Raw genomic sequence first — 23,553 nt, forward strand, 5'->3', positions numbered from 1 at the left:
CATGTCATTCATCATAAACAATTTCGGATTCTTTTTTATATTTCAAATTTTATTTATTCATTTACAACTGCGAATTCATGGAAACAAAGCTTCAAAACAAATGCAATGAGAAATAGGTGACAATATAACATTTACAAAGAATGGCAAACATAAAGAAATATCAATGGTAACACAAAGAAAAATATCAAAACCTAAATTTACTTAAAACAAATTTCTGAAGTAACTTACTTTTTAAGTTGTTTGCAAGAGGTCTTCCTAGAAGATTTTATAATATGTCAGTTTCATTACATCTTTAATTTCTTGCTTTTCATCTTAGTGGATAACATATCTTTCGTGTCTGAGGCTACTTTTAAATGGACTCTGGTTCTTTCCTCTCACCCCACTTTGCTTCAAGTTTTTGTTACACTAACTACCCCCTTCACATACATTCAATCACTTTCATTTAAAAAGCCTTACCTTCAAGACATAAACATACCCATACATCTCTCACCATCCCTTTAAACTCCTCTTCTAATTACCCCTTTTATAAGTTCCTCTTCAAAGTAAATGTACTTGAACAAAGAATCTACAGTGATTATGTACTTCCTCACTTTCCAATCATTACTCAGAACTCTGTTACACATCTTACCTTTCTTCTCTTTATTCAATCCATTTTGGCTGAAATGCAATATAAGGAAAGACTGAAAAGCATTAAAGAAGCATTTATGGCTTCATGCTGCTAAGCCACGTGAAGGAGTTTGTACTTGGCAGGAATCTACTCAAGTCTTTTAGGCAGAGAATAGATAAGATTTATTTCATCCTGGGGTAGTGGATATGCTTTGGGAAAATTGAAACTGCACATGCTTTTTGAAACTGACTTTAACCTGAGGTTGTTTATTTGCAGAAGAAATCCACTACAGGGGAATTCTAGTCATTTTATTAATATCCGTTCTGAGTAGTTGTAATGAAAAAGCCTCCACCAGGCAACATCAAAGACAGGGCAAGTTTACACATCAGGTTTCGCATTCACTCACAATGATGAAATAGAAACAAAAGGTAAAGAGATCTAGAGGACTTAAAAACCAGACAGGAAGTTGGTTTTGAGATAATAATCTATGTTTTCAAAATAATCTAGATTTGCTAGTGAAGCTCTAAGAGTTTAAGAGTTTCATGAAATATTTTTGCCCAAACTTAAAATTTATTTAACTCTCTTGTCTTATGTCAACTGGCTTCATAATTAGATCGCCTCCTTGAGGTCATAAGATGGCTACGGATGCTATGAATATTATATTCCCATAGCTTTAGAGCCAATAAAAAGAATAATGCATATTTAATAGTCACTTACAACACCCAACTTTCCCTAAGATTGAGTGGCATACACTGAAACAATAATGGAGATCAGAGGCTTGATGCTAATTGTTAGTTAGCTTTTTTTAAATTTTAAATATATTTTATTGATTTTTTACAGAGAGGAAGGGAGAGGGATAGAGAGTGAGAAACATCGAGGAGAGAGAAACATCAATCAGCTGCCTCCTGCACATCTCCCTCTGGGGATGTGCCCGGAAGGAAGGCACATGCCCCTGACCGGAATCAAACCTGGGATCCTTCAGTCCGAAGGCCGACGCTCTATCCACTGAGCCAAACTGGTGCTGGCTGTTAGTTAGCTTTTGCATTTCACCAAGGAAGATGAAAAGGGAGGGGACATACTTCTCTCTGAATCCTAGCATGTGAAATAGGATCAGCTAATTAAATGCTTCACCTAAGACTTGCCTTATAAGATAACATGTTCACAAGGGAGTTAGGATGTGAACATCTTTGAGTGCCATTTACCTTGTCCTCCACAACCTTCAGTTCCTGGTGGGAGGAATGTGGAACTCTTCTGTGGCCTACATCTCCCCTGGGCAAGTTCTCTGAGCGCAGACCTGATGATGTTGTGTTTATCTCTGGTAACACTCTTTATCTAAAAGCTTAGTGCTCTGCAGAAGGGAAGGTGGCAGCATCAGGTTGATTGTCCATATTAACAGTTTATTTCTACAGATATTCTAATGGCATGTTAACAGCAGCTGTATTGGAGATATTGTACATACACAATTCAGAACTGGAAATGTTCTAACAGACTGTACCAAATATGCTTTACTTTATGTCTTTTTTTCCTCATCATCTTTTCATCTGAGCTATATACAGTACATATTCTTTAAAGAAATTTAAGATTGTAATTATATTGTTTCAAGGACATATTTTTTTCAAATTTCTTTTTCCCAACAAATATCTACTGAGCTCCTCTTTCGTGCCAGGCATTCTTCTAGGATCTCAAAATATATAAATGGACAAAACTAAGAAGAGGTGCTGTCCACATGGAGTGGCATTATGGTGGAGAAAAGTCAGACTGCGAATGTGCAAATTATATATGTAATGAGTGATCATAAGTGGTAGTGAGAAAAATAAATCAGTGAAGGGTATTTTGCAATGCCAAAGGAGGGACTGTGTTTAAATAAAGTAGTCAGGGAATGTCTTGGCTAATCCATGTAAAATTCTGTTTTAATTTTGAGAATTAAATCATATAAAATTTCACATTCTCTTAGATAACTGTAATTCTCCATCTTTTCAGTTGTTAAATGCCTTCTTGGCAGTATAATTATTCTTTTTTAAATAAAATACACGACAGATTAACAGGGCTCTAATTTCTGTATAAGAAATTAAAATAACTTACTGGTTTAACCAGGTTGTAGAAAAGCAAAACATTAATAGCGTTCTACCTTTTTTTTTTTTTTTTTTTTTTTTTTTACTTCATGACATGAAGGCCATGAGTAAGGAAAAGGAAGGCAGGGGTAGTTACTGTTTTCTTTTATAATTTCAAAAGTGGGTAGAGAGCCATCTAAAGATTATTGATAGAGAGATAATCGACTTATCTAAATCCAAATTTCCTAAAATAGTGTAAAAAAACGATACCTATGACTCGAAAAAATAAACACAAAATTCACATCAATTGAGCATGACTAAGAGCCAGAAAACACAAAAACTTCAAATTACCTGTAAATAGAAAAATAACAGCAAATTTCTAGTGTAGTCATTTCTAACTAATTTTTTTGGAAGCTGTAGGGGTTTTAGAGAAACTGAGGACTTCTGCAGAAAGTAAAAGACCACACGGATTGTGAAAATCCTAAAAAGGAGTCCCAGTAGATCAGGTGCCGGGTACAAGAAAAAGACTTAAAAATGCATTTTGGACTCTTACTCTTAAGAGTTAGTCTTGGAAAGGCAACACTCTGAATTGAAAAGGAGAGAGAGAAGGAAGAAGCACATCTGAAACCTATGCAGTGAAGGGAAAAAGAAGCAAGTATATGCTTGTAAAGTAGGGAGGGTGTTGATGTATGTTAGGCAAAATGACATTTTAAAAAATACTGTCCAAGCTTCCTCTCTTTCTCAAATCCATTTGAGAGGCTGCATTACAATATCCTAACAGAAGAGGCCACTCTCGAGCTAAGAATCTAACAAACTACCCAAACACAGCACCAGTCCACTAAAAGGTATGTTCACCTACTTGAAGATATCATAGGAGGAATACTGGAAAGGAGAATCAAAACATTTAAGCTGATGCAAATTTTCACCCATAAAAACCAACCATGAAACATAAGGAAACCAAGACAATACTCCAACTGATATAAATATCCCAAAAGACATAAAATTTGTACACAAACCAAAAATTCACAAGAAGCAAAAGTAAAGTGTAAACAATTGTTCTTTTTCACTCACCTATTTTTATAGATAATTTTGTTATCTAAATAATGGAATGCCTAGCTACAAGCTTCTTTCTAGGAGCATTCTTTATTTTAGTCTCTTTCAATGTTAATTTTCTTAGATAAATATCTACTGAATTTACTTTTCATCATCATGCAAGATTTTCCTGAAAATATACAATGTTAAATTACTTCCTACATCAATACATTTCACTTTTGGATTTTATTTATATCCTAGTGGCCCGGTGCACATTGAAATGAAATTGATTAGAAGAAATATTTTAATATCACTATTTGCCCTTTCTCTATAATAGAAGTGTCAACCAAATTCATGATCGACAATGACAGATGGAAACACATGCATGTGATTGGTGCCAGTGAGAGCTTTATATTTATCATGCATGAGCTAGTCAACTTCACCTTTTATAGCTATAGAATAAACTTGTTTAATTAAATCTGCTTTCTGATTTAACTGAACTTTTTCCAGCCCAGTGAAGTACCCCAACTTCTCCTACAGGTAATTGTCATCAACACAGTAGAAAACATAACATGAAATAGATTATTTTTGTAGATCATACAGGAAGAACAAAGGGTAAAATTCTTAACTGCAGCAGTGTTTGACTAGATTCTGTGCAGAGAGAAAACCTAAAGTCATTTTCAAGGTCCACCATTTCTTACTTCTTTTCAGTCCGGTCAAGTTTCTAAGCTTTCTAAATCTCCATTTTCCGGTTAATGAGAAGAAAAATAGGATTCCACCAAGTCTCCTATCTACCTACTCCAGGACTTCAAATAAGGTGAGGTACGGGAGAATGCTTCACAGAAATTTGATTAAAGTGTATAATGTTTCCACCTGTGTTCCTGGGCTGAAGAAACCGCAAAGACGCTAGTCATCCTAGGAAGAGGAAGCCAGGTGTTGCTATGTGACGTGGCACCCGCAGCCACCATTTCCTGGCTGGGCTGGGCTGTGGGCAGCATTTTGCACCATGAGGTCTGGGCAGCGTCAGCTGTGATTTGGTGGGCTGTCGCTCCGAGGTGGTGGCAGGGCCTGTGTCCCACTTCGGGGAAGCCAATTGCTGCTTTGTGGGCCCCAGGTCCACGGTGCCTTTTGTCTGTGTGTGTCATGGCAACTCCTGCATTGAGTGTCTGTCCCTGGTGGGTCACATCATAGCGACCAGCCAGAGGGTGGAAAGGACGCTTAGCATATTAACTTTTCATATAGATAGATATTATATCAAATATCACATGATCTCACTTATTGTGGAATCTCATGAACAAAATAAACTGACGAATACAACAGAACCAGAAGCATGGATACATGAAACAGACTGACAAATGTCAGAACAGCTCTTTCATCAGATCTTTCAACTGGAAGGGCACAGCTCTGAGAAGACAGCTATAGAAATGACCAGAAGAAATTCTTTGGTTTGAAGGGTCGACAGCCCAAATCAAATCATGCTTGGGCCTGGGTGAAGGTGAACCAGGACCAAGGAGCCTTACCCAGCAGTAGTACGTACATATGCTCCATGGGGACGGTCCCCCACAGACACCAACTCAGCACATGTGCATGAGCAGGAAACTTCTAAGCCTGACTTGGGCAGAATGGGTTAAAGTGTATATTTTAATAGTTAAGAAAAGTCCAACTTCCATCCAGAACTCCACATCCTCTCTTGGGCTGTCACTCAATCTCAGGAGATACTGGTTCAAGGAAGTAAACAAGGGCCCCATTGTGTGGAAGCAACAGGCGATCTTCCCTCCAAATATGGCTCAACAATGCTGGGAACAGCCATTTCTGATGAGTTGTCAAAAGGTCAGACCCCAGCCATGATGTCAAAGCAGAGATGTGACCCCAGTTCTTGGGTTAGATGTTCAGGCAACACAATAGAACTGGGTCCTTTTTGCTCATCTAATCTGGTCTCTTATGTCTCTCACTTTTGACCTATTAAACACCCCCTTCTCAACCTCAGCTCAAAACACAAACCTGTCTCCTTGGGGATATTGATTTTCAGAGGTGCCAATGCCATTTTTTGGTGGGACAGATGGGCTGCTGAGCTCAGAGTTTGTTCCTGAAACTGGAAAGAACTGAGCTGGAATTAAGATTGGGGAACTGGGTGTCCAAGCTCTGCTTCTTTTTTTGGTTTCCTCTATTGGCACCTGCATTGTCTCTCCCATAAGGCCTTAAGGTTAAAGCCTTTCTCTCTTGTTTTCATATGCCTATCAAGTAAAAACAACAGTAACAAAAATATAAAATATTTATTGGCTCTCAGGGGCTATGAGTAATTGAAAAAGAGATGATATAACTCAGGAAACACAAGTGAAATATGACCAATAACATTGAATGTATACAAAAACTACATATGAATAAATAGAAAAACCATTGTGAACGTGTGCAGCAGGAGGCATCTTTGGTCACACCTGTAGGTGTACAGCAAACACTATCACTGCCAAGGCTGTGGTGGACTCTGTGGCTTTCAGAGGTTGTGTAGCACAGCCTATGTCAACATGGTCAGAGGTGCTACTTATTGTTTGGCTGAAATAATGACCTGAATTATCTGTGAATTGCATAATGGAAAGATTGAAATTCAACTATTTCTGTAAACATATTTCTTGACAACAGAAATACTAAAAAGAGGATAAAATGGAGAACTTTTTAGAGCAATAAAGTGAATAAGACACAAGCAGAGAAAATGAGATTGATTTAAAGATATTCACAAATATTTTAGAAAGGAAGAAGAAAGAAGCCTAAGCTTTCCTACATTTCAACATAGAAAATTCCTCCATGCTTAAATAAGAGGAGGGGAATCTGAAAGGTTAGGGGTTATGTAGATATGAATTATATCAAAATTTGTATTAACTTTTTATTAGAAACTATATTCATATCCATGAAAGCTGCAGAGATTACTGAATTATCCATTACAGGATAATGGAGGCAATGTGTGACCAAGTCTTTCAACGGCTAAACTTTCATGTTGTGAATTTCTACTGCCCATAACATTAAACTGAGGTATTATAGCTCTGTGGGCTGACATTTAACATTAGGACAACACCACATTATCACACTTTCAATTTGGAAACATCTTATGTATTAGTGAAACTTTTCTCTTAATGTCAGTATGTTTTCTTGAACTTTAGCTTTGGTTTTAGAAAATATATAGGGACTCTTAACTCAGAAATGCCTTGAACTCTCACACTGTTTCCAATGGATAAAGTTGATGGTTCAAATGGTATTAATAGTGTGATTCTCCTGGGCTCCCTCTTTATCCTTTATGTCTTGAGTTGTTTCAATAGTGGACCTTTGATTTTTGAATTTTGGTGGCACTGAATCTATGGATCTAATATTATCAGAAAAGTTATGGATAATGCTGAGATTAAAATGTGGTCTTCAGACTTGAAAAACACCAAGCAATGTCTTTAAGCAGCCCACCTCAGTCTGGAGTTGTCTATTAAAACTTCTCAATTGCTACATTTATTCAAGTGAAGGTATTGGGGATATGAAATGTGATCTTTTTAGGTGCCTTCAAGTTGTATTCTTAATTTCATTGACCTTAGGTTTTAGTTTATCCAGCCAACTCTCTTGAATCTCAAAGTCTATTCGAAGTTGTTCTAGTCTGGCCTCTGGTCTTCCGATAAAGCCTGTGGGTAAGCAGCAGCTGCAGGTGCCATACTCAACTTCCATACTTCACTTATTCCATCCACATTTACTAAAGTAGGGTCCATAAGGTGCTGAATACTGTTTACACATGATGATCAGAACAGTTTACAAGATTTGTAAGTTCAAAAGTGAGAAGAACATCCCTAGTGAAACTGCAAGGAGTTTGTTTGAAGAGACTATAATTTTGAAAGTATATTTTGTCTTGGGTTGAATGAGCAGCAATGGAGGAGAAATTGCAAAGATAGTGCTTATGCTCAGCTTGTGAGAAGGTGATGAAGAATAAAGCAAGCTTCTATACTCTCTTGCCCAGACATATTCCTGCAAACAGTAGATGCTGCAGAATCTGTGGATATGAAAAAAGTGGGCTGATTCCACATAACATGTTTATTTCCTGGTATTAGCTAAAATATAGATCTTAGATTGATTACTTGACATCACCATATCAATGTTTGTGGTGCTGGCAGCTGTGTAAACTGTGGGCTGATTTCTATTTAAAGTCTAGCTATTGACCTAAGAGGAACTTCTGGAGTTTTTAAGTCTACAAGAATGCAAATTTGAAGAATTATTTCTATGTGCTAATTCTGGTTTGATTTTAGGTTTTTGAGCTTCTGTTGAAATATTATGGATGTTGAATTGGCCTTTGGCACAAGACTGTGAGCTACTTAGTAAATTGTTAGTGATTCTGAAATGTTAGGTGAGCTAATGGGCATGTAAATGTGAGAAGTCTGGTGGCCTTCCTGATTTGGCTTCTGGGTTTAGATGTGTGACAGAGGATTAAGTTTAGGATAAATAGTCAAGGAAATAGGTTGTGAAGGTTGATCAAATTACCACATATCCTACTGCCATTGATTCCATTCTCTTCTCTTCCTTGTGGTGGACATTTCGTGATTGAAAATCCAAGTTGACAGAAATTATGTGATTGAATAGACCAAAAATTCCCAGAATCAACTGAAAAATAGAAGTCTCACTTGCAGTTAGATACCTTGCTCTGTCCTGAGAGAGAACAGCATAGCAGGCATTATAATTGGATAACATGACCTGGATAAAACTTAACAGAATTGTCAGAGTTCATAGGATTACACTGAGATATACAATGACAATGCTGGACAACTGAAGTGTAAGGCCTAATATAGATAGAATTTTCCTGTAGACTAAGTCACAGGTCATCTAAAAACCTGAAAATCAATTAATTACTTCTTTAGAACATTTGTGTGCTGCTTGATCAGGACTATTTGTATGGGAGACAATTCTAGGTTTAGTGGAAACAGTACTTATCTCTTCAATTGAAACATTTTTGTCCTCCATCCTTACAACCTACAGCAACACGATAGCTTCAGATTTGACCCGCAGGGGATACCCCTCAGCCCTGGGCTCCTCCCTGCTCTGACCCACTGATCAGATGAAGGAGAGGAGTGGAAGAGGGGAGGGCAGTTGCATCACTGCTCCCACACTCCCAACCCAAGGCCCCAGTTGGTGTGGTCTCTCTCTTGCAATCGATCCTTCTTGCCCTCTTCCTCTCTCCCTCTCATCCCCTCTCCCCACTCATCTCTTTTGTGATGGTTAGTCCCCATTGTTTTTCAGAGTGGTATTTTATATCTTTATAAAACTTAACAGAATTGTCAGAGTTCATAGGATTACATTGTCAGAGTTCATAGGAGCTCCATTGCTGAGGCACCTGGAAATAAATAATAACAAACATATTGTTAAAAAATCTATGGTGGGAAAGACTCTTAATTAACAATTCTAGGAAGAAATTGATTTTATTACTATCATACTATATATTATATATTAAAATGCACATTATACAGGTTATACTTTCTCATATTTTAATAAATAAAGATTATTTTCCCTATAAACATACCATGTGTATCTCACTAACACAGAATGAGCTAATAAATGGCTTTTTCTTGTCTGGCCAGCATGGCTCAGTGGTTGAGTGTCGACCTATGAACTACGAGGTCAAGGTTTGATTCCTGGTCAAGGCACATGCCTGGGATGGGGGCTTGATCCTCAGTGGGGGTGTGTATAGGAAGCAGCTAATTAATGATTCTCTTTCATCATTGATGTGTCTATATTTTTCTCCCTCTCCCTTCCTCTCTGAAATCAATACAAATATATTTAAAAAATAAAAAATAAATAAATGCCTTTTCTTTAAAATGTATATATTAAAATTACTTCAATGTCATTGCATACACATTATTTCTTATTGTTTTAATGGCTATAATATTCTCTGATATGCAATGCATATTTAAAGATTTCTTTTTTAAAAGACATCAGTCACTGATATCTGAAAATCTTATTATGGACTTTTCTATTTAACTCACCAGAGCCATTAATTTATTATTTAGCATGAGAAATTTATGTACAGAGAAAATATGCAGATTTGTATACTCAAACCTTTCTACATAACCACTAATAAACACATTTTCCAACCCTATGGTATCTATTTTTTTCTAATATATTAGGTCATTAATGCTATCAGTATCATGGCCAAAATTACTGATCAGTTTCCTTAAATTGTATTCAGTTATTACCAGTGAGAATTTAGCATTTTTTTCACATTTTAATCAATTTTGGGATTGTGTGTGTGTGTGTTAAATGTCTATTGACACATTTTTTGCCCATTTGCCAATATTGGCTGTCTTTTACTTATTGGTCTGTATGTGCTCTTAATATATGTGATTATCCATCACCTGTTATATAAGTTATAAATATCTTGTTTTTCTTTTGTCTGGCCAAATCTATTATTATTTTTTCTTTTTGATATATATTATTTTTAAAGTTTGTCTTTATTTTGTATTTTCCCTGAATTTTTCTCAAACAAATATTACAAATAAATTTTCTGCTTTCTCTTAATTATATATATGTAATATATATATGTATGTATAATTAGTTAAGTGGTACATGAAATTCATGCACAGGGGAGTGTCCCTTAGCCCGTCCTGCACCCTCTCTAATCTGGGACCCCTGGTAGGATGTCCTACTGCTGGTTTATAGGGATCGGGCCTAAACCAGCAGTCGGACATCCCTCTCACAATCTGGGACTGCTGGCTCCTAACCACTCACCTGCCTGCCTGCCTGATTGCCCCTAACCACTCTGCCTGCTGGCCTGCTCACCCCTAACTTCTCCCTGCCGCTGGCCTGCTCACCCCCAACTGCCCCCCTGCTGGCTTGCTCACTCCATACTGCTCCCCCCCACAGTCCTGATCACCTTCAACTGACTGCCCCTGCTGGTCTGATCACCCCCAACTACCCTCCCCCCCAGTTGGCCTGATCACCCCCAACAGCCACCTCCACCGGCCTGATCATCTACAACTTCCGTCCCATCCTGGCCTGATCACCCACAACTTGGCCTCTAACTGCCTCTACCTCCGCACTGACACCATGGCTTTGTCCAGAAGAATGTCCGGAAGGTCTCCTGGAAGGTCTCCCAGTCTAATTAGCAAATTACCATTTTATTAGTAAACAGGTCTGGTGCACGGGGCTGGCTGGTTTGCCCTGAAGGGTGTCCCGGATGAGGGTGGGGATTCCCTTGGGGTGTTGGGCGGCCTGGGCAAGGGGCCTGTGGTTTGCAGGCCATCCATGCCCCCATGGGGTGAGGGTCCCCGCTGGGGGGCATGGCCATCCTGGGTGAGGGACTGAGGGCTGTTTTCAAGCTGGTCACACCTCCTTCAGGGTGGTGGTTCCCGGTGAGGTGCCTGGCCAGCCTGGGTGAGGGGCCGATGGCTGTTTGCAGGCTGGCCATGCCCCCCAACGGGGACCCTCATCCAATGGGGCATGAGCAGCCTAGGTGAGGGGCTGAGGGCTGTTTTCAGGCTGGCCACACCCCCTTCAGGATGGGAATTCCTGCTGGGGTGCCTGGCCAACCTGGGTGAGGGGATGATGGCTGTTTTCAGGCTGGCCAGGCCACCCAGTGGGGATTCTTACTCCATGGGGGTGTGGCCAGCCTGGGTAAGGAGCTGAGGGCTGTTTTGAGGCTGGCCAGAGCCCCTTCAGGGTGGGGGGGTCCCACTGGGATGCCTGGCCAGCCTCGGTGAGGGCCTGAGGGCTGTTTTCAGGCTGGCCACGCCCCCCAGAGACCCAGGCCCCTAGCCCCTCCTTGAGTGCTGGCCTGGAGACCCAAGCCCCCAGCCACTCTTTCAGCTGCATCCAGGGCAAGGGAAGCTTGGCTTCTTCTGACACCGGGAGCAACCCAAGTCTCCAGCTCCATGGCTGCCACCATCTTTGTTGTGTTAATTTGCATACTCACCCTGATTGGCTGGTGGGCGTAGTGGAGGGATGGTCAATTTGCATGTTTCCTTTTTATTAGCGTGTGTGTGTATATATATATATATATATTTAGCATTTCGTTCATTTGTAAATTTTTAAGCATAGGGAGTTAAGTTTGTTTTTTTCTCCAGAAAGTATCTCAAGTTGTTCAAACTCAAGTTATTGAATGTTTTATAATTTATTGTCTGATAACACTCTTAAGTAGCATTACTGCTTGTCTACAATATGTCAAGTCATAGTATGATAAGCAATGAGGAACATAGAATCTGGTCGGGGACAGCTCCTCTGTTGAGTGTCTTCCCCCAGAGAGGGAGGCAACCGGCGATGAGGGAGCAGGGCTGAACAGCGGGTGGTGCCAGGCCTCCAACCAAGGTGGGTGCCAGCAGGGGTCCTCCCTGATGGCCCAGCCCACTGGTCGCCCCACAGATCAGCCCTGATCACCGGCCATGCCTAGAGTCCCTACTCTATATATTGGGAACAGTCTCTTAGGTTTAAAAATTAAAACCTGGCAAGGCTACTCTAACACTGAAAAAACAGGATGATGCAGTGATGACATGCATGGACTCTGGCTTACACATTTTGTGGTCAGCCCTGATTCTGACACTTATAACTGTGTGACAAAGGCGATTACTTATCTTCTCTCTGCTTAAGTTTTTCCACCCATAAGATGGGGAAAATGGTACTACTGCCTCAGAAAGATCATGTTATGTACTACTTTTTATAATCAGGGCAAAAAAAATGTAGCTGCCCATACAAAGGCAAGATGCCTTTCACCTGTATGAAAAGTATGGTCACTGATGCATGCAGCATCCCAGATTATGAGAGGGATGTATGACTGCAGGTTTAGGCATGATCCCTAGGACCTATACAGCAGTCATACATCCCCTGAGGGCACAGGCCGAGCTGAGGGACAGCCCCCCCCCCTCCCCTGCACAAATTTCATGCACTGGGACTCTAGTTGTAAATAACACTGCAGTGAACACAGGGGTGCATATATTCTTTCGAATTAGTGTTTTAGATTTCTTCAGAAACTGGAGAGTATCATGTTAAGTGAAATAAGCCAGTCAGAGAAAGACAAATACCATATGACTTCACTTATATATGGAATCTAATAAATAAAATAAAATAAAAAGCAAAATATAAACGAACTCATAGATACAGAGAATACACTGACAGCTGCCAGAGGGTGTGGGACTCTCTCTGGGTGAAAAAGGTGAAGGAATTAAGAAAAAAACGACACATAGACAACAGTATGGTGATTACCAGAAAGAAAGGGTAGTGGGGGAAATAGGACAGGTTAGAGGAGGGTAAATGGTGATGAAAGGAACTTGACTTAGAGTGGTGAACAGACAATACAATATACAGATGATGTGTTATAGAATTGTACCCCTGAAACATGTAATTTTATTAACCAAGGTCACCCCAAACAAATCCAATTTTAAAAATGTAAAAAACAAAGAAAATCCTGCCATTTGTAACAACATAGATATATATGGAAAGCATGTTTCATATTTGAATAGAAAATTATTCTATTTTCTAGAGGCTCGGTGCACGGATTCGTGCCCTGGTGGGGTCCCTTGGTCTGGCCTGTGGGGACCAGTGGACCTCCACGCCTCCACAGTCCGGCCTTACCCGCCAGCTTGTCTGGCTCCAGCCTGCTGTCCAGTCGATGACACACAGCATGCAGTAGTGCGTGAAGCAGCAGGCAGCCAGGGAGGAGCCTGAGCCCGGGCTGGGTGCTGTGGCACTCTCACTCATCCTGGCCCCACTGTGCCTGCCGCCAGCCACCACCGCTGCTCGGGTGTGCAGGGGGAGTGTCCACTGGAGAGGCTTGTGCCACCGCAGCTGCACTTGCCAGCCATCAGCCCAGTGTCTGGTGCCCGTGTGTCAGCTGAGCAGCGCTCCTGCTGTGGGAGCACACTGACCACCAAGGGGAAGCTCCTGCGTTGAGCATCTGCCCCTTGGTGCATATCATAGCTACCAGCTGGTTGTCTGGTCATCCAGTCACTTAGGCTTTTATATATATAGATATTTAATATTATTTGTTTGGGTCAAAATCTATCACTTACTATTTTTTTTTCTATTTGTAACTTCAAATACACATTACTTTTAAACCTTCTTTAAGATTAAATATATATTTTTTATTTTTCCACTTCCCCCCATTCAAGGTTATTAATTCAATATGCCTTACCCATACTTTCAATATTGAGGGAAATACTTAGTCCAGTCTATGATTGTCTAACCACTATGTTGTACACCTAAAACTAATACAAAAATAATATTGAATGTAAACTGTAATTGAAAAATAAAATTAAAAACAGAGTCAGAGAAATAGCTATGTTATTTTGGAAATGATGGTGACAGGTACAATATAGTTAAAAATTTGATAATTTCTCAGAATAATTAGTGATGAATGCCATTAAATTCTTGTTGATAATTGATTGGAATTTTTAGAAAATTTTCTATGATAATACAAATGAAATAATAAGGATATAAGAAAAAGAAGTATTTAATGCCAAGATTTAGCAACCTTGTTCAAAAATTCAATTTAAGGTACCTAACAGACATACGTTTTCAGTGTTTGTGACGGAAATGGAAACAAATGAACTGCATGGGTGGTTAAGCCTCTGTGACCTCCATGTTTGTAGAATATGACGACAATTTCTCAGAGGCATTTGAAAATGAATACTCTAAATGACACACTTAGAGGTGTGATTGTACTTTCAATCTCCAAAGTCTCATATTCTGGAGATGTGTGATGTGATAAACTGATTTCAAAATAGCCAAAGTGTGAGAATTACCTTTTCAAACCTTAAGTGACATATTGGTAAGATGTTTACTTTTTCCACTATTGCTTCACTCTGAGCCTTTAAAGGGCAATCTGTGAAGATCACAGATATTGTTTATTTTGGCCCTGAATTTATGTTTTTAAATTCTCCTTTTATTACCCAGCTATAACGGGGCTCTTTTGTGATAGTCACCTTGCCTCCCCACTAAAGGATGCGTGACTTTCTGGCCTACAGAAGGTATGTGTCCCTACTCTCCTGTCTCTCTACCAGCCCATCTCATACAGTGGGAGGAAACAAGGGCTAGCTGTGAGGGACAAGTAATATACAACAAAATCAAAGTGGAATATTAGTGTTTTTATTTGAATAATTCAGGGTAAGAAGCAACCATAAAATATGAAATATGTTGAAATATTTAAGTGTTCAAATTAGTGCCTGCAGGAAATTAATAAAGTGCATACACACATGCATAATTTGGTTTATAAATCAGAATAATTTAAAGTGAAACCTATAAACATGAGAAGGAATAATTAGTTTGGGATCTTGTAATCATTACAAGGAGATTTTTTTTTGGCATAATAATATATTAATTTATATTTTGCCCAAGCTTTTAAATAGATACTTAAAAAAGAGTTCATTGCATGTTGCAGGCCAGACACAATTCCTTATACACTTATTGAGACTGATTAAAAGCAGCTTGATTTTTACTAAAAATCAGGATGAAGTAGCTTCTGTAAAAATGCTAAACTAAACTTAATTATAAAGTCAAAATACTTTTTAAAAATTTGAACAAACAGTGCAAAAAAGATCAGCCGTACTGATTAAAGAGAATCTGCTTACTGAATTATTTTACAGTGTATAATAATATGAAGTATAAATAATACCTTGGAAATTGTGACTAAAATAATACTTAAGATAATTAACATTTATTGAGAGTTTATGTGTCAGGTGGAGTGCTAAATTTTACATGCAACATATCTTACATTTTATTTCATTTTTGATTAGTAAAGTAGGTTACTTGTCAGTAGGTAAATTTTTAAAGGTCACACATTGTAAGTATCATAGACAGAATTAACTCCTGTCTCTCTGACTACAGAGCCCATTGACTGTATTATTAAATTACATTATCTAGATTACTGCAGTTGTTTACACAACTAAAGTGACTTTCACTGACATTAACGACCAAAGGGTCTTCCTGAAAGTTTGAATTAACAACGTGATTCCATCAAGGACCTATACCTGACCATCTTATGGGTTTATATCCTGCCCATTAAATCAATTATCAATTATTTTTTAAAAAATAATTATTTAAAATATTTTACTTGTTTATTTTTATTATTTTTTAGGTTATAGGTAAGTTTAGTGTGTCATGTAACATTTTTCAACATATAACATATTTCTTTAAATTTTTACTTATTTCTTAGAACTTATCAACCATTCAAATTAAAGACACTTTGGTAACCACTTCAATAAATAAATGCAAGTCACTAAATATAATTCAGTGCAGTAAATTAATATATATGCCGACATTACTTTTTTCCACCCTTAGAGCACTTGGTCTTTACTATGGGATTTCAAATTTTTCATAAATATTGTGTCTCTTTTTTCTACTAAAACGTTTAATTTCTATGACAGGCATTCTAATGGTGTCAAAATACTTCTGAGGATTTTGACTTTAAATTAACAAGGATGGTATTATTCATGTATGTCTATACTCCTCACTAATTATGTTTTTATTGCTCCAACAAATAACATATTGACAAAGGTATAGAATATATTTTAAAGAGTACTTTACCATGAGACACTTGTTTAAACCTCTAGGGAATTTAGAACCAGAACTTTAGATTCTTCAACTTAGAAGTGAGCCCAATACTCAACCTCTACCCCGCCCAGTTTTCCTGTAAGGGAGCTCTGCATTACAGGTACCAGTTATTCATACATACGCTTAACTTAGAGCACAGTTTCAAACACCACCCAGCTGCAGAGATGAATAACCAAAGAGTAACCTATGCAGAACTGAATTTGGCCAAGTCCGCCAAGAGACAGCAAAGGAAGCCTAAAGGCACTCAAAGCTCCATTCCAGTAACTGAGCAGGAAATAACCTATGCAGAATTAGCTCTTCAAAATGCTTCCCGGGATCTTCAAGGGAGGGACAAGAAGGACCACTCCAAAGGTAACACATTCAGTATAACTGTTCTAGGATGTGAAGTTGGGGTGCGAAGGTGTGGGGAAGAGTGGGAAATTAACTCACATATTTTTCATTTGTGAGAATCAGCACCTAAAGTTGGAATACAGTATTCTAAGATGAAAGCTGAGGATGGATTCTATTCAGGTATTGCTGTAAGGTGTAGTCTTTGGCCAACAATCATGGAGCATTGTATCTCCTGAAAATGCAATGGTATATTCTGAGAGGAAGATTACAGTGGTAGGTATGGGTCTAGGATCCATGTTTATGTATTTGATTCTCTGTATGTAAACTGTCTGAAACAATTGTCTCTCTCTCTCCTTTCTCAGTGTTTCAATTTCTCTCCTTGCAGTTTCACCATCACGGCCAGAGAGACTCATTGCTGGGATCCTAGGGGTCATCTGCCTTGTCCTGATGTCCGCTGTGATAAGGGTAACTGTTATTCCCTGTAAGTAAATTTTTGTAAGATTATACGGCACTTTTCACTTTAATGATTACCAGTGCCTCTAAACAATTCATAATATTATGGAATAGAATTTTCATATTAAAGCATGCATTTAGAATAAATGTGGAATGGTTATTCTGAATTTAGCAAATGCATAAATAACATAATGTTTGTAAAAAGTATTTTATATATAGTCATATATTTGATTTCATATCTCAAAGACATGCTTTAGGAGCATGAAAGACCTATAAAGAAATACAAATTCATATTGAGATTGGTTAAACCCATACTGTAAGAGATAGTGAAGTTTGGTTCTTTAGGCTTTTAAAATATTTTTCTCTAACTCTTTATTACTATATTAATTTTTCTTGGTAAAATCAATTTTATTACAGATAATTCTCCTCTGAGACAGCACAACAAATTTCAAACTAAGAAACAAAAATTATTATGATTTCTTTAGATTAATATTTTAAGAATTACTTTAATTTTTTTTAGCTACTGTAATACAGGAGAAGAATAATTATTCCCAAACAACAAGGATCCAGAAAGGTACATAATAATTTTCAAAGTTCTGATATTAGCAAAGTTTATATTTTGTCTCTATCTTAGGCTAGGCAATAATGATAATAGACTCTTTTGGGAGAACATAAATTATAAAATGAGCAATACATGTTCATAAATAATTATTATAAGAGAGTGTTCCTTCTTCTGCAACATTATGAAAAACATCAATTTTAAATTGCCACATCCATTGTTGCTCTTTGGCTTAAATTTCCTACTGCTATAATATAATAAGAGACAAGTGATTTTACTATTCTTAAAAACTAGTTTCAGTCATTGGCTCTTAATACATGTATAGAGTGGATAATTTGTTTATGTTTTTGCTCTATGTGGGCACAGAAATTAGGGGATATCTGGCAGACCCTTTTCTGTGAGTGTGTTTTGTTTTATATGTACCAGCCAGGGAGGATGCACAGGTATATTATGTACCTATGTGCTTATACCTATGTAAGTGTGTAAGTTAATTTTTATTTTTAAAACTTCAAATTGCTATTGGATTATAATTCGTTATCTTCCTTTAGCATATCATTGTGAACATTGTCCACTGGAGTGGTTTACGTATTCCAACAATTGTTATTATATTAGCACTGAAAATAAAACATGGAATGAGAGTTTGCTGGCCTGTGCTTCTAAGAACTCTAATCTGCTTTACATAGATAATGAAGAAGAAATGGTAAGATGTTAAACATTTTATATACTTTATTAAAGGTTTATTTTAGTCAATAGTATATTTGTAGAATTCACATTTTTATACGTAATTGTAGTTATTTAAAGTCTGTATAAAATTCCACTGTTTGACTTTATAATCTATATTAATAAGAGGGTAATATGCTAATTAGACCGGATAGACCAAACATCTTCCAGACGTCATTCCAGACGTTCTTCTTGACAAAGCCTGGGCCCAGACAAAGCCGCCCGGGGTACCGGGTGACTGAGGCGGGCCAGAGGGAGGGAAGCCCAGGACCTGGGTGCCTGTGGCCAGCAAGAGGGAAGGAAGCCCAGATCCCAGTTGCCTGCAGCCAGCCAGAAGAGGGAAGCCTGGGTCCCAGGTGCAGGGGCCAAAGCAGAGGTGGATAGGGACAATCAGGCAGGCAGGCAAGCAGTTAGGGGTGATCAGGCAGGCAGGTGAGTGATTAAGGGAGATCAGGCAGGCAGGCAAGTGGTTAGGGGCGATCAGGCAGGCAGGCAGGTGAGTGGTTAGGAGCCAGTGGTCCTGGATTGTGAGAGGGATGTCCAACTGCTGGTTTAGGCCCAATCACGCAGGGGTTGGGCCTAAACCGGCAGTCGGACATCCCCCAAGGGGTCGCAGATTGTAAGATGGTGCAGTCTGGGCTGAAGGACCTCCCCGCCCCCACCGTGCATGAATTTCATGCACTGGGCCTCTAGTATTTTATATTTTTACAAGAGGCCTGGTGCACAAATTCGTGCACCAGTGGGGGGCCCTCAGCCTGACCAGCGGGATTGGGCCAAAACCAGCTCTCTGACATCCCCTGAAGGGTCCCAGATTGCAAGAGGGCGAAGGCCAGGGGAGGAATGGCTTCCTTGAGCCACATCCTATTTCTAAGTTGGGTATTGGAAAGAATCAGGCCTAAGTCACTTTCTTCTGTTGGGTGGGATATAAGATACCCTGCCACTCTGCTGGAGTACCAAACCTTTTACCCTTTCTCATTCCACCTTTCAGAGTTCTCCTTTACTTGTGTCTTTCATTAATTAGTTCCTGAATTTAGAATTCTAATTAGCAGGAAAATGACAGACCACTGGATTCTACCAACACAGAAATGGGTCAACTTGGACTTTACCTGGTTAAAGAATGTTGTGAGACACAGAGAATGTGTTGTTTTTTTTGTTTGTTTTTTTTTGCTTTCATGTAATTTATTTTCTTAATTACAATCCCCCTTTTAAAAAACCTGCTATCTGGGAAATAGTAGAAAGTGACATTAATTTAGTCATGGTATCAAATATTATAAGTATTTGAAAACTTAATTAAAGCTTTGTTATGTTAGTTTTGTCAACATGGGTAACTACTAAATTACATGAATCAGAATTTTCCTTATTAAATCAAGAAGAAGAATGAGACCATTAAACATAAATATTTGAGTTAATTTTAAATCAAATGTACAAACATTGCTGAAAGTTTTTGAAAATATGAAAAGTGATTTTAATATATCTTTAATAAAAAGTCTTAATATAGCTTTAGTGTTAGATTAGGATCCAACAATCTTATTTTGTTCTCAAAATGAAGGATTTTTTGAAAGAATACACTACTTGCTTTACAAAAATAATCTTTCATGATAATTATTTAAATAAAAATTCTTTATTTTGGGGTAGGAATTTCTGAGTTCCATATTACCTCCATCATGGATTGGAGTTTTTCGTAGCAGCAGAGATCATCCTTGGATGCTGATAAATGGTTCATCTTTCCAACTAAAGTAAGTTTTTTTTTAAAAAAATGCTATATAAAAAAGAAAATTAAAAAAATAAAAATTCTGAAGAGTATTGTTGATGTTTTTGTTTAAATTGAATTATAAACATGAAGAATGATAGTCAAAGTTGAGGAAAGGTTCATATAAATAGTAAAGAATGACTATCTAATTTTCCTAATAACCAACTCTTACTAATATTCCATGAAAAATATCATTACCCATTTTCAAAATGTTCTCTGATTGCAGTTACATGAAAATGCTATTTATTGTTTCATGGATCGGCTCCACACAATAACAACAAAATAATGCATTTTTCTCCATTACAGAATAGAAGACTTATCATCTGGTAAAGGTGACTGTGCTGTGCTACACCTATATGGCCTCACATCCTTGAGCTGTGGAGCTTCAAAAATATATAGCTGTAAGCATAAGCTTCAGAGTTAAAACATCTGAGTTTGGATTCTGTTGGGTAACTTTATTTTCATGAAATGGAAATAATATTGTGATTGCATATGTCTTCAAATGAATTATATCACTTGTTCTAATAGTGAAATAATTTTCTATAACAATTATTGGAAAATAACATACACATCCAAAAGTGCAGATATTTATTGCTTTTAGTGTTTGACGTGTTTCAATCAATGTTGTATTTGTGGCACTCAACATATTTAAATGATCTTATGTTGTGTGAGTCACTTTATATGTGTAATCAAGAATAGGCCAACCCACAGAGGCAGAAAGTAGGTTAGTGGTTGCTAAAGATTGAAGGGAGGTAGGTAACAAACGAATGCTAATTGGTGCACTGTTACTTTTGAGGGCTGGATACTTTCCAAATTTTGTTAGTAGTGATGGTTGCAAACTCTGTTGAATATACTAAAAATCACTGACATATATACTCTACATGGATGAATTTTTTTGCTTTGTAAATTAAACCTCAATACAGCTGTTAAAAAACAGTTGAGGTTATGTTAGGTACTGCATTTAAACTTTTAATAATTTATAAAGGTATAATTTTACAATATTGATTCTTTCAATCAATGTCATGCTTTATCCCTCCATGTATTAGGCTTTCTTTAGTTTCTCTATGTTTAAATTTTTTCTATATTGAAGTCAAAGAAATATGATTCTTCTATAGTTGTGATTTTGTAAATGGTATACTTATTTTAAAATTTCTTTAGTAATTTTTGCTGCTTTAAACATAAATGTAGTTGAGGTTTGCTGTTGATTTTTCTATTAATCCTATCATTTCAAATATGCGTTCTTCTGCATAGTATATATAGATAGTTACTTTATTTCTTTTTTCCTGGTGCAATTATTTTCTTTTCTTGACTTATTTTCATAGGTTGAAGTTTTATTTCCAATGTTGAATAGTAAGGACAGTAAAAGAGTTGTATGTGTCCTCTATTTTTGGGGAACACATTTAAATATTTCATGCTTAAATATGAGATTTGTTTTAAAGTTTTTTCATCAGACCTTTCTCATATAAAAGCAATTCCATAATATTGCTATTAGTCTAATGTATTTTTATAATGATGTTACATTTTTATTATTTTTGTGTCAGTTGAAATGATAAATGTTTTCTCTGTATAATGTTTATGAAGTAAACTACCTCTATTTCTTTTAAATATTAAACCAATCTTGCATTTCTGAAATAAAACCACAATGGCTAGTTTGTATTGTCCTTCTTCAAACTTCAGTGTATATATTACACTTAGATTAAGTTGTTTTTCTTTCATCCAGGTTCACAAAGAGTTTAGAATGAGTTGTTATTTGTTATGTACTTGACAGGTTTTTATATCAAGGCTATATAAAAAGCATTCCTTGTTTTCTATTTCCTGGAAGCCTCTGTATAAGAGTTCTGTTATATTTTTAATGTTATTTTTCATTACTGATGCTGAAACCAAAAATGTGGGTGTTTTGAGTCCCATTTCTTGTCTCACAAAATCAAAGAATGAAGTTGCAGACAAAAAGGATTAATGGAACCAAAGTTTATTGGGAGAAGCCCATCCTGAAAAAGGTGCAGCCAGGGTTCCAGGAATAGGCCCGTGTCCGGAGCTTCCTCTCCATGTTATCGTCGGGAGTGGTTTAGTATCCAAGCTAATGAAACTCTATTAGTCCATGTGTGGAGGCCCATCTACACTAATAAAAGACAAACATGCAGATTGACAATACCTTCACTACGCCGTAAGCCATGCCCACCAGCCAATCAGAGTGACTATATGCAAATTAACCCAACCAAGATGGCGGCCGTCAGTCACGGAGCTGGAGAAAGCATTAGGCTTTGTTGCCCATATGATGGAGGAAGTCAAATTCCCGCCTGCCACGGCTGGTTCTGAGCTCCACTCAAAGCAACAAAGTTTCAATTATAGAAGGTAAATAAACCCCAGATACCTGCTTTCAGCTGGGCAGGCCATGGAACAGGAGCGAGCAGGAGGCTTTCCCTCCCGCCCTCCCTGGCCAGCTCTTAGCTCCTCTCAAGGCTACAAAGTTTCAATAATAGAAGGTAAATAAATACCAGAATAAAAAAGAAAAGAAAAAAAGGAGAGGCTGGGAGCTTCTGTCACCAGGGGGGCTTGGCCAGCCTGAAAACTGCCCTCAGCCCCTCACCCAGATTGGCCAGGCACCCCAGTGGGGATCCCTCACCATAAAGGCGGTGTTGCCAGCCTCAAAACAACCATCAGCCCCTCTCAGGCTGGCCAAACCTCCATGGGGTGAGGTTCCCCACTGGGGGGACTTGATCAGCTTGTAAACAGCCATTAGCCTCTCATCCAGGATGGTCAGGCACCCCAGTGGGGACCCCTACCCTGAAGAGGTTGTGACCAGACTGCAAACACCCATCAGCCCTTCACCCAGGCTGGCCAGGCACCCCAGCGGGACCCCCACCCTGATCCGGGACACCCTTCAAGGCAAACCAGCAGGCCCCCACCCGTGCACCAGGCCTCTATCCTATATAATAAAAGGGTAATATGTAAACTGACCCTAACAGCAGAAAGACTGGGAATGACTGGTCACTATGACACACACTGACCACCAGGGGGCAAACGCTCAATGCAGGAGCTTCCCCCTGGTGGTCAGTGTGCTCCCACAGGGGGAGCTCTGCTCAGCCACAAGCCAGGCTGATGGCTGCCAGTACAGCGGTGGTGGTGGGAGCCTCTCCTGCCTCCTCAACAGCACTAAGGATGTCCAACTGCAGCTTAGGCCTGCTCCCCGCTGGCAAGTGGACATCCCCCAAGGGTTCCCAGGATACCAGAGGGATGTCTGATTGCCAGCTTAGCCCCAATCCCCTGGGGAGCAGGCCTAAGCCAGCAGGTGGTCATGCCCCGACGGGTCCCAGACTGCTAGAGGGCACAGGCCAGGCTAAGGCCCCCCCCCCCCCCGCCCCTGAATTCACAAATTTTTGTGCACCGGGCCTCTAGTTCTGATATATAAAAAGCCAGGGGCCGTCATGACCTAAATGACCAGATGGACAACCGGACACAGGCTGCTGGCAGGAGGGAGCTCCCTCCTGGCCCTGGCCTGGGT

At 38.6% G+C, this 23,553-nt stretch overlaps 1 protein-coding gene and 1 pseudogene across 1 annotated transcript; one reads left to right on the top strand and one right to left on the bottom strand.

The window, feature by feature from the left end:
- Positions 1–6,927: 6,927 nt before the first annotated feature.
- Positions 6,928–8,186, bottom strand: LOC139006498 (TGF-beta-activated kinase 1 and MAP3K7-binding protein 2 pseudogene; annotated as a pseudogene).
- Positions 8,187–16,403: 8,217 nt separating this feature from the next.
- LOC139005667 (NKG2-A/NKG2-B type II integral membrane protein-like) lies at positions 16,404–22,060 on the top strand. Its single transcript, XM_070407870.1, has 7 exons — positions 16,404–16,590; positions 16,955–17,050; positions 17,543–17,596; positions 18,130–18,281; positions 19,937–20,037; positions 20,358–20,452; positions 21,982–22,060. Coding segments are annotated over exons 1-7 (687 nt in total). The 3' UTR covers positions 21,984–22,060.
- Positions 22,061–23,553: the final 1,493 nt, after the last annotated feature.

Source organism: Myotis yumanensis, unplaced genomic scaffold (genome assembly GCF_028538775.1).
Source record: "Myotis yumanensis isolate MYYU_CA2020_CCGP unplaced genomic scaffold, mMyoYum1.0.hap1 SCAF_3, whole genome shotgun sequence".
In the NCBI taxonomy this organism is placed as follows: Eukaryota; Metazoa; Chordata; class Mammalia; order Chiroptera; family Vespertilionidae; genus Myotis; species Myotis yumanensis.

What these genes read in the sequence shown, in the direction of transcription:
- LOC139005667 (XM_070407870.1), top strand. Translation starts at nt 16,404, where the DNA reads ATGAATAACCAAAGAGTAACCTATGCAGAACTGAATTTGGCCAAGTCC. An exon ending in CAAGAAGGACCACTCCAAAG is followed by an intron (nt 16,591 to 16,954) that starts GTAACACATTCA and finishes CTCTCCTTGCAG; the next exon opens with TTTCACCATCACGGCCAGAG. An exon ending in AACAACAAGGATCCAGAAAG is followed by an intron (nt 17,597 to 18,129) that starts GTACATAATAAT and finishes ATCTTCCTTTAG; the next exon opens with CATATCATTGTGAACATTGT.